General features: G+C 34.9%; 1 protein-coding gene across 1 annotated transcript; it reads left to right on the top strand.

Annotated features, from left to right (window-relative positions):
- The first annotated feature begins 2,132 nt into the window (after positions 1–2,132).
- On the top strand, positions 2,133–11,914 carry LOC121407746 (lysosomal protective protein-like). Its single transcript, XM_041598937.1, has 9 exons — positions 2,133–2,419; positions 5,604–5,715; positions 6,246–6,383; positions 6,895–7,053; positions 8,037–8,128; positions 9,164–9,248; positions 9,939–10,109; positions 11,036–11,181; positions 11,563–11,914. Exons 1-9 carry the CDS (start codon positions 2,235–2,237, stop codon positions 11,885–11,887), a joined length of 1,413 nt encoding a protein of 470 aa, XP_041454871.1. The 5' UTR covers positions 2,133–2,234; the 3' UTR covers positions 11,888–11,914.

Raw genomic sequence — 11,914 nt, 5'->3', positions numbered from 1 at the left:
TCAGTGGATATACATAACATTCATTGGTGTAATCAAGGAATTTAATTTTTAGTTTGCGAACGATATAGATACCCCTCCCATTTCGTCTTTTAAAAAATGTATATTTTTGTTATTGTATCGTATATTTCACTAAGATGATGTACACCTATAAATACTCGAATAGCAGACTTATTTGACCAATTTTTATTCGCTTGGTCTTTTATATCCAATTTCTTTTTACGACTTGTGTCAGTAATTATTTTGTAAGTGTTTGCTTCCTGCTTTGCAATTATTTTGTCCATATTTTTTTTTGCTATATTATAGATCTAAAACCTCAGCCCAAAGTTGCAGTTGAATGTTATCTCTACGTTCATGAACCAGGGATCAGATAAGTAAAACAGTACAACGTATATAGTAAAATTACTTGCAATGTATTATAAACCAATACAAAAACACTGGAGGCAGCACATCTCTTTTGATTTATTTAAACGCACCAGCTCCATAATGCGAGATTTTCCCCCATGACTAACGATGGTGGCGATATTTCGAATGGCATTTTGTCAGCTTTGCGCGTGAATAGGTCAGTATCGGAAACCTCAAGTTGTAACGCAAATTAGACACAATGATGCTAATTTATGATAAAATTAAGTATTGGAACATATATATTAATCGTTACAAGATTTGTATATTGATTAGATATAAACAAATTTTCCAATGGATTATTGTATGCACAATCACACTAAAAATGTTAAAATGAATGGAGGACCAGGATGTAGCTCAATGGATAGCATGCCGTGTGAAGTAAAACTGTCGATTTTCTTCTTCTTCTTCTTATTATTTTTTTCTTCTCCTTTTGCTTTCTTTTCCTTCTTCTTCTCCTTCTTCTTCTTTTCATCATTCTTCTTCTTCATTTTTATTCATTTTCTTCACCCGTCGCATTTGCCCCTTCCCCCTGAAAGTGGCACCCGTATGACTTGTATAATCTTTATACGTGGCTCCCATTGAAACGAAATTGATATGTTGCACGATATTATGAACATGTTAAGGGCAGTCTTGGAATTCATTGACAGTTCTCGTAAAAATAAACAAAAATAATAATTTCCACATTTTTTGATAAGAAAGCATAAAAACAACTACTATAGGATATCGGAACGTTCAGTGCCCCCACCCCCCGAAGCTTGGGCAAATGTCAACTAGTAATTCACATTTTTTGTGTGACTCTTTGGTTAGATGGGGCTATCTTGTCAATAATGTGAAATGCACTTGGTCACTGAAATTCTGGATTACATTGACATGCAATATTAAACATGAACCTCATCTTCGATGTCCACACAAATCTGTTACCTTATCTTTTACCCAAGTTGAATATATAGGCCTACCAAATCCAACTGGTTGTTAGGTTCCTACATGTATTCAAATGCCAATGACCCATATTCATCCACACAATATTTTATCCAGCTATCCATCTCCTTCACGAGCCTATTACAGCAACAGGAATTAAGGTAATTAATTCGAGCCAACCTTTCTTTTTTGTTAAAAAAGGTGTATGAATATGATTGGTCATTTTACACTGATTCTAGGGAGAGTAATACCATGGTCACATTTGCTCTACGGCGGCCATACGGCGAGTCGAAACAGCCGTTTTATTAATTTTTATTCAAACCACCTATATTTAGCTGGCACAAAAATGTTAAAACGGCTGTTTTTGACTCGCCGTACGGCCGCCGTAGAACAAATGTGACCATGGTATATTTACCATAAACTTCCTTGCCCGATTGAAAAGAAATATCACTAACTTTGGAACTACTGCATGGCTGGCGGAAGAATTAGGGCTATTTTACTATTTCAGGCCAGGAGATATTATATCTTCATAATTATTTTAAAATGAGCCGTCGTGGTAACTTTTTTTCTTGTCAGATATACCTATCTACATATTCGACCCTCTAATTTCATACGTTTCTTTTCTACGAGCCAATTTAACACACGAGTCGACCTATGGGAGATGGTTTACTATACCAGGGAGTCCCCTCGTTTTACCCTTGTTTCCGCCCCCTAGTCTCAGCCCCTCCCCCATCTACCCATCGTTTGGTTTGGTCACGTGACCATGGGCATCAGCTGACCAGCGCAACATCATGTGATACCGGTTAGCCGAGATTATTTCGCACAATAGCCTGCGAGTAGTCCGACTACGGTAATATCGCGTCGGTGGCAATTTCTTAAACATTTACCCTTTTCGCCTTTTTAAACTTCTCAAAATGGCTTCGTCTTGGAAAATCAATGTTTTTGTGATATTTGTTGTTTCCCAGTTATTTGCAAATGTAGCGTTAGCGGCATATGCACCAGATGAAGTCACGAATCTTCCGGGTTTGAAGACGCAGCCGAGCTTTCGTCACTACTCGGGTTACTTGAATGCATCGGGACAGGACCGGCTGCATTACTGGTGAGTGTTCTGTAAACTCGCTCGATCTCGACGATCGACCAGATCCAGACGCCGATGAATGTGACTGTGTTGTTGTTTGGCATTAGGCATTAATTCATATAAAGCATATTCATGCCATAACATATTTGATTTATTAATATTCTTGCTCATTAAAAAATTTCTAGATTTTACAAGTTTTAGTGTTGTTTTTATTTCTTAATTTTGCTGAGTGCGAGTCGGGACCAAAATTAACAAATCCACAGACACCTTGCCAGATTCAGACCACCCATGGCTGCATCTGTGCCGCCCACTACAGTACAGGAAAATTGAAGGCATGGCGCATTCAACAATGTCATTAATTTCTGCAAATTTAATTAAGAGGACTTACAGAATGAAGTCCTAGGAAACTTACCAAACGATGTGAAGACAATTCCTTAAGTTCTAGTCCTAATGATATGAATATCCCTCAAAAAACGTCATTTAAGCGTTGATTTTTCTTCTTGTTGACAAAATACAAACCAACCTTGCAAGTTCTCAAATTTTTTCGTCTAATGAGCGAAAGAGGGCGCACGATTTATCTTCATATCAAAGACACTACAAGGGAAAGACTAGACACAAAAACTATCATGTAAATCGATGCAAAGCATTACGCGAAGTCGGTAAAGTGTCCAATCTTTTTACTGTAAAGACTTTGGTAGAACGTTAATTGACAAACGAACGGTAGCACTTGTGGGGCTTCGTTCAAGGTGCACGTACATAGAATTTTTCTATATTTTTTGTTTAATTTGTCGTTTTGAATATTTTTCCAAAAAGTATTTATATCATCAGCAAAAAATAATAAAAAAGTATGTTTTTTAAGTTATTGCATTTATTGGTGTCTCTATTTTATCAAACAATCATTGAAATTGCGCATACAATAAATCATGAATCTAGTTTGAAAAATACAGACAAGCTGAATTAAGGTTGTGAACTGTATTAGCGCCACAAACGACCTTCCTTTTATTTCCGTGGAAGAGACGTGCGGAACCACTTTCCAGGCGGAGTTAAGCGATTTTGCTCTTTTTTGTGTCCTTTTTTAATTTAATTAAATATATTAAAAATGAAAATGGATCACTGTCTACCAGAAAAAAGCCCTGGTGAGTAGCGGAATGGGTTTTGGCTAACATCATTCACATTACGAAGCGATTTTAACGACAACTCTAAAATCCATTGCGTAAACACGTAAGTTGTGCAAGGTTCGTATAGCATATACTAACCTCGCAATAGTGTGAGTGGACACAGTCTGGCACTGAAAATTGCACACTCTATCATTATCAGCCTGTCTATAAGTATTACTCTGTCAAAAATCACTACCCCATATTCAATAATGAAATGTAACCCGACCTTAAAATTTGTTTTCTCACATACACTCTTACTCATAACTTAATGCTTAATTAAGACAGAACTTTGTAGATCTTTGCTGGAAAACAAAATTTTGGATTTTGTAATTAACTCAGAATATTTTGGTTACAATTTTGTCAAGAATTGGGTTATCGTTCTTTTCCTCCAAAAATCAAATAAGTGCAATCATCAACCATAACTGTATTCGATTTTCAATTTATCATTTATGATTATCTTCTTTGAAATATTAAGAAAATAAGTATAATTGACACAAAAAAGTAAAAACTGAACTTACCACTATCAGGCACTTACTCAGACTTGAAAGCAACTAGTTTACTCAAATTGAAAGCAACTAGTTTACTCGTATTCTAGGGTTGTATCAATCTCAACATCACTGATTTTATGACTGATACCGTATCTTCATGCATTATAGATTCACTCCAAGATATCGCAAATTTTTCCAATTGCGCTTGCACAGGAAACAGAGATACAGTATTTTATCGTGAATGCAATATTTTGGAATCAGCAATGACCTTTTTAAAAGTGAATATATACATTATAGGTTTTTCTCCTTTTTTTTGTATTTGAATGTATTTGTTTATTACAAGTATTGTAAATAGATGAAATTAAATTCTCTGTCCAGATCTTCACTCTGGCAAGGAACTAGAATGTCTCAAAGGCATTCAGGTGCAAGGAGTGGCAGATTCAATTAAGTCATGCAATACTATGTTGCTATACCAGGCAAGACATTTTTTGTGACTGAAGACGAAATGATTTCTCCCCATCATCATATTTCTCCTATCTGATCCTAATCCAACAATGTTCTGAAGCCTCACTCCTGCTTCATTGAATGATTTCATCATTTTTATCTGATGATAAAGTCTACTTGCAGTTTCTTGATCTCTGATGAAATCCCCTTGTTGCTCTGAAAAGATCTGTCCCAATTTCTAATGCTTGGACCGGATATGCTATGGTATCTCAATAAAAAAATCAAACAACTATAAAAAAAAGGGATATTGACAGTCACACGTTTATTGAATCAATAAAGTCAAGATAAAGGAATGTAGATGCAGCAAACATTGAAACTTTAAGAACTAAGGTTGATTGTCACCTTATCATGGTAGGCCTGGATCTGGTTTATTTACTTAAACCTAACTCTGTGAATTTGTGAAATCATAAAATCTAAGTTGAAAAATTGACTTAATTCCACCTTGTATTGTCAACTCTATGTACTAGTACCCACCCTCTGAAAATGTCTGGCTCATTTTGAGTGTTTTAATGACTTAATATATTGGACTGTGTATAATGCCAATTCCACTATATCGATCATGCTCAAGGTGCTTTTCGAAAGTAATGAAGTAAATTTTAAAAAGAATTGAAAAAAAAATGTAGATGTTCTTTGAAAGTTTCAGAGGTTATTTTTTAAAATGACTTCTGGAAGACTTTTCCATATCTGTGAGGATGAGTAGACAAATGATCTTTCCTCTCAAATTTGGGAAATTTGGGGTGTAACAAGATAACTGGAAGTGGAGGAACATTTAAGGATTTTGAAGGGGTGTAGCTTTTACTTGATGAAATTAGGTGTTATGGTTATTTGTTTTGTAATTTTAGTTGCTAGTAAGTAAGTAAAAAACAAATTCTCAGTGATTTATGGAAAGATTTCTCACTGGTCTATTTGTTGCTGTTTATGTCATCGTTGGCTGTGAGTGTGTGTCATTCTTCTTTCTCTCTCTCTCTCTCTCTTTACGCCTAATGGAATGGAAGCTCAAGTGCGAAAGAGTGGTAATTTATTTTTATTCCAATCATCATTATCATTTTATTTCAGGTTTGTAGAATCGCAGAATGACCCAGCCAATGACCCTGTTGTCCTATGGATGAATGGAGGGCCAGGTTGTAGCTCAATGGATGGCATGCTCTCTGAACTAGGGCCATTTCATGTATGTATTATTCTTCTTCTTTAGACTTTAAACTTACACTTGCTTTCATCTCACCCACTGTTTATGGTTATTATACAGTATTGGGTGCTGAAGTAGATTTTGATCCTGAAGTGGGACAAAACAATTTACATTCAAATTTTCAGATTCATAATGACAAAAAAAATTCCACAAACTTGATCCTTTTTTAAAACAAATTTTATTTCAGTGCATATTCAGTTTATATATTCAAGTTGTATTGGTGCTATAATGAATGTCTTTATACACAAATTCCTGCATTTTATTTAAACCATGTTTTTTATGCAGGTTCCCTTGTATCTCACCATATTTCAATTTGTCTTTGATTTCAAATTGCTGTATATTTAATTTAGATGAATGCTGTCATGTCTTATTTTTTATACAATGTTATTTCATCAGATGTTATATTGTTTTTGTACTATGTTTATAATTATGTGAAATATGTCAAATAAAGTTAATATCAGTAAAACTGATTTAAATGCATTTCATGTGTAATTCTTTGGGTTTTTTTACAGGTAAACTCTGATGGTCAGACGTTATATATGAATAAATACAGCTGGAATACAGTTGCAAATGTCATTTTTCTGGAAGCACCAGCTGGCGTCGGCTACTCCTATAATCCTACCAAGGAATATGCTACTGATGATGATAAGGTAACCTCTATAGAAGTGACTAAAACTATCTAAATTCTGTATGGGAATTCAATGATTATTTTTAATATTTTGATGGACAACTTTGTTGCTTCAAACTATTATCCAAGAAAAAGAATGAATGATTTTTTTATATAAATTCAATTCTACTTGAAAATAAAGCAGCAGTTTCAGAAGTTGTTGCAAGCGTTAATGATTGATTATCTCTACAATGATGGCAAGATAGCCTTATTACATGTACATCATTGGTAACTGTGGGATCTAACTTGCGTTTAACCCTGTAAAATAGCTTTTGGTTCGTTTATCTCGAAATTTATGTCTGACTACTGAAATTCTTAAGTGGTGGTGGTTTGATTCATTGTAACGTGTGGCAAGTAATTTATCATTAACCGATCAGTTATCCATGTAGGGGTAATTACCCTTTCTTTGTCTCTTTATCTTTGCTCTCTTTACTTCTTTTACTTGTACTTTGTTTGCTACACTTTTGTCTCTCTGTAATTCCCTCGTCCTCAAGGTATCAATGGGTAATTATCTGGCTCTTCAGAGTTTCTTCAAGAAGTTCCCAGAGTATGCTTCCAACGATTTCTATGTGACGGGCGAAAGCTACGGGGGCATCTATGTGCCTACACTCACTCATAGGATCCTCAATGGCAATGCTACCATTAATATGAAGGTAAGAAAGGGGGGGGATATTAGCCCCCCTTACTATATCTATTCTCTCTTCTTTTTTTCTTTTCCTGGGCCCTGTTGCATAAAAGTTATTGTCATGGTAACTCTGTTTTTCAATGGTAACTACCATGGTAACATGGTCCAACAGTCAATCAAAATCAAGTATTTCATGAAAGATACCTTTGGATGGCAAAGTTACTATTTTTGATAACTGTTATGCAATGGGACCCAGGAGGTTATTTTCCATATAAACATGAATTGTCAAGGAGAAAAGATTGAAACATATATACTTCCCTGTTCATATTACTCACTCTTATTCTCGATTTATCATTCACCCCCCTTTAGTCTACCCCCTACTTATACTTGTTTTTTTTCTCCTATCATGGTCATTTCTCCCTTCATAATGACGATAATATAGTATTTAAGAATTGCTATGCCTTTATCATTGCACTGTGTATTCACCCAGAAATAGGTAACCTTAACATATAAATCATACAAAATAAAGGAACATAATGTCCAAAACCGTTTCTGTCACCTCTCAGACTATATATAAATATCTTACAGTACAGTGCCAAGAGATTTAGTTTTTGGAGGATTCTACAAGATCTGATCCATACTTATTTTTCTAATTCCAACAGGTCTTGTATGGTAACTTAGGGGTGAGGTATTAATCAGTCAAGAAAGTTGTGAAAATATAATTGAATATCATGAATGAAAATTATTGTGAAATAGCCATTGATTTACCATCTTTCAGTTCTTTGAACTCTTTATCAATGAAATATAGAAACAAAAAGGGATAGAAGATAGGGGTGATTATTTTCAAAGTACATATACAAATTGAAATACTAAAAAACATGTTTCATTTTACCAATTACCAATGAGAAAGAAATTGATATACAATTTATTTTTACATGACATTATTTTTAATCATCATTTTTTCTTTATACTCATTGAGTTTTATTGGAATCTTTATTTTATTTTACACAGGGATTTGCTGTTGGCAATGGTATAACTAATTTCACCACAAATTCGGATTCTCTGGTCTATTTTGCCTACTACCATGGACTTATTGGTCTTGAGTAAGTTTCACTGTATTCAAAACAAATCATTTTATGGCTATGATTGCATGTTATGACCCTGTGGTTCTATAATGCTCTATTTAAACTCGCCATTCTCCCTTGTTCTCAAGGACTGTCTGTGTCTAATGAGCTATAAGAAGTAAATCCTTGTGTAATGTTTAAAGGTACTTAAACACACTAGTATGCAAAGTATTTTTTTAAGGAAGTGAAAATGTATATTGACATTATTGTAATGATTTATGAATCTTTCCTAAAATTTGAGCTGTAAGAAAAAAAATACTTGTGATTTTTTTAATGCTACTTAAACACTCTGTAGTATGCAGAGATAAAAAAAGGAGAAGTTAAATTGCATATTAACGTTGTAATTATTGTAATGATTTATGAATCTTTCTTAAAAATTGAGTTATAAGAAGAAAATACTTGTGAATTGTTTAAAGGTACTTAAACACACTCTAGTATGCAGAGTATTTAAAAACAGAAAGACATGAAATTGTAGGTTAATGTTGTAATTATTGTAATGATTTATGAATCTTTCATCAAACTGGAAAAGAGACATATATTTTCATTGGCCGATACTCAAAATACCAAAAATTGTATCATATTAAGTAATGATACAAGTAGGCATATTGTGCTAAAATCATTAGAATCATGGAAATTTAATAATACCAAATTCTGTTTAAGCTGTATAGTTGTTTTGTACTTGACTCTTGTACTTGTCTTAATAGTAAAGAAAATCAATGCTAATCAACCAACCAGAATCAAGGATTTCAGGGAGATTACTGTTCGATGGCAAAATTACTATAATAGTTACTTTTATGCAACGGGTCCAAGGTGCTAGAGAATTGTAACACTGAGTAATTCATCGTTATTATTGTTATTCTATTGTATCATTCCACACATTCATGCTTTTATGTTTTATGTGATAAATTTGGTAAGAAAACAATTAATGTTATAATTACTTTGATTAGCTTTTCTATTTGAAAACGTTGACAGGTCTGATTAATGTTATCCTCATGTTTCCTTGTTTTTTTTCAGTCTGTGGAAGAGCTTGAACGAAAGGTGTTGTGATGGGACATATTGTGTGTTTTCACAATCTACAGATATAGAATGCCAGACACTTGTAAGTACAAACATATTTTGCAGGTTAAAAGCAAAACAAAAATAAAAAACCCATCCCAAATAGAGACTAGTACTTTATATTAATTTTGTAAAGTAACCTTTAATTTCGTAAAGTAACCTAACTGTTTTCAGTGCCTTCTTGTAGAAATCAAAATGTTCAGTTCAGTTCAATGCAATGTCTTATTCTTCCATTTAACATGAATAAAACATGGTCAATAATACATCAACTACAATAGGGCTAATTACATATTCCTGCTGTCATGTATCCTGCCCGGTGACACATTTGCTCCGGTGACAATTGCTCCAGGCTTTATTTTGTCTAAGATGTATGGGCCAGGTAAGGGTTGCAATAGGGTGTTATATCAGCTTTAGGTTTAGGATAGGGTATAGTGTTATATCCAGGGTTGAAGTCGGTAATTCCATTAATGTGTGGATTTTGCAGCGGGAGCAAACGTCATGGATTCCTGAAGCCCTGTTGAACCGACTACTTCCGAAATTCAGCTGTTGGTGTTTTCATCACGCTCCTTCAAGATGTGAAGAAATCAATTAATGAAATGATAAAAAAAAACATGACATCATTACTTCTTTACTCTATGTAGACTTGTACATTTAGATACTGCTCAATTTAAATGGACAATGTTGATGTAATTATTGTTAATTTAACTAAATTTGTTTTGTTTGAATCGCCTAGGTTGCCGAAGCCCTCAACGTTGTCTATGACATTGGGCTGAATACCTACTCCCTCTACTTGGATTGTTACAATGGTCCGTCTTCAGTACAGAGCCCTCTGTTGACCAGATATCAGTTTGACATGATGCATGCCTTGGGTCATCTACCAAAGGCACCGCCTAAGTACTATCAGGTATGGTAATCTCGCATAAGGCCCGTACTTTATTCTTAATTCAATTGTGAAGAAAAATTATATCTATTATTCCCAGAGAGTCATTAAGTATTTTTTTGCTCTGCAATGTACAAATGATTCAAAGACACAGTAGATGTATTGAAAATGCCCATCAAAAGATTAAGAACAGCTGGGAGGTTTTTGTTGAATACGGTATTGGTGAAAATGAACAGCAGACTCTCCGTAAGTTTTGGAGCTGACAAAAATTGCAAATATGTCATCTGTCCAGAGTCGAGGACTAAACTGCTGATTTGATTTACAAAGTTTTGACAAAGACTTCTTGGTTGAGAGGCATTTGACAGAAGACTCTCTGTTCTTGAATCCTCTGAACATTGCTCTCTGAAAACTCCTTCCTGCTATTTTGAGTGTCAAACATACTCAGAGTTTTGACCTCTACAATTAGAGATGTGTGTTACATTTAGTTATCCACAGTTGACCACAACTTTAGACCAGAGTTAACCTAGATTTTGAACTACAGGCTCATGCATTTTGATATTTAGTACCTCATAAATAGAACATAATTTTGTTAAAATTCTTTACAGATTGCTTCTCGCTTTGGCAACAATTACATTCTTTTAGTTTACTTCTTAATTCCAAATGGTGTACTTGGGAGAAAATGGCAAAAAGAAATCTTGTGACTGGTATTTTTGTCAATGAGACTAAATTTTGCAATATAAAGCCAATAAAAGGATTTTCAGAGCATTTGTTTTTTCCTGAAAGTCTGTTGATTGATTACAAAGTACAGAGTGGAAAAAAGGTCACCTTCAATTAATTCAAAATGAAGTAAGAGATTAAGGCTGATGTAAGTTAATTGCATATTGATGAATTTTATTTACCACTGCTATGAAATATGGTGTGAAGTGCATCTTTTAACCATTTTTCTCCAGCCCATGTCTGCTATTTTGTCAAAGAGTAAAGTTGGTTTGGTACCACCATGCATCAACGTCACCGGAGTGACGGCCTATCTCAACCTTCCTAACGTCAGGAAAGCTCTTCACATTGCCGACGAGGCCCCTTCGTGGGAGGTCTGCAGGTAAGACTAACATGGATAGCAGCAGAGCTGTTCAGTTGACATGAGGTCTGTTGACTTCATGAAGAGATGTGTAGCACCTTACTAGAAATCTTGGAAATATGAAATTTTGTCTTTGTTAGGTTGGCAAAGAGTATTACTCCGTGCAGAACTCCACATTAACCTTTTGGGGATTTGAAATTGAATTTAGATTCCTGATGGTATAAGACCATCATTTCATAACTTAAGCCACCGATTTTATCTAGCTATGATTGACATATCGATTACAGGCGGAAGCGGGGGACGGGGGTCCTGTCCCCCCCTACATTTTAGGTTGGGGGACGGACCCCCCAAAGAAGTAATATTATTCCCTAAAACACGTTACTATTTCTTTTTTGATGACAGTCAACTCCCGTACACAACTATCTACAAGACCATGTACTCCACCTACAAGGATATCCTGGCTAAATATCGAGGCATGGTGTACAACGGAGACACGGACATGGCCTGCAACTTCCTGGGTGACGAGTGGTTCGTTGAATCTCTCAACCTGAAGAAGAAGTCTGATAGATCACCTTGGATGTTGGGAGATCAGATCGCAGGATTTGTCAAGGAGTTTGAAGGTTTATCATTGGTGACCATCAAAGGGGCAGGTCACATGGTGCCGCAGGAAAGACCAGCACAAGCTTTAAAAATGTTTACCTATTTCCTCCAGAATAAACCGTTGTGAGGCAAGATCAAGCAATACATTTCCAAA

Source organism: Lytechinus variegatus, chromosome 2, assembly GCF_018143015.1.
Source record: "Lytechinus variegatus isolate NC3 chromosome 2, Lvar_3.0, whole genome shotgun sequence".
Classification (NCBI taxonomy): domain Eukaryota; kingdom Metazoa; phylum Echinodermata; class Echinoidea; order Temnopleuroida; family Toxopneustidae; genus Lytechinus; species Lytechinus variegatus.
Note: the sequence above shows the minus strand (reverse complement) of the source record. Positions and strands in the feature narration are given on the sequence as shown.

Excerpts from the sequence above, each read along its gene's own strand:
- LOC121407746 (XM_041598937.1), top strand. The coding sequence starts at position 2,235 with ATGGCTTCGTCTTGGAAAATCAATGTTTTTGTGATATTTGTTGTTTCC. Across the intron at positions 2,420-5,603 it reads CAGGACCGGCTGCATTACTG|GTTTGTAGAATCGCAGAATG; the intron begins GTGAGTGTTCTG and ends ATTTTATTTCAG. Across the intron at positions 7,054-8,036 it reads ATGCTACCATTAATATGAAG|GGATTTGCTGTTGGCAATGG; the intron begins GTAAGAAAGGGG and ends TATTTTACACAG.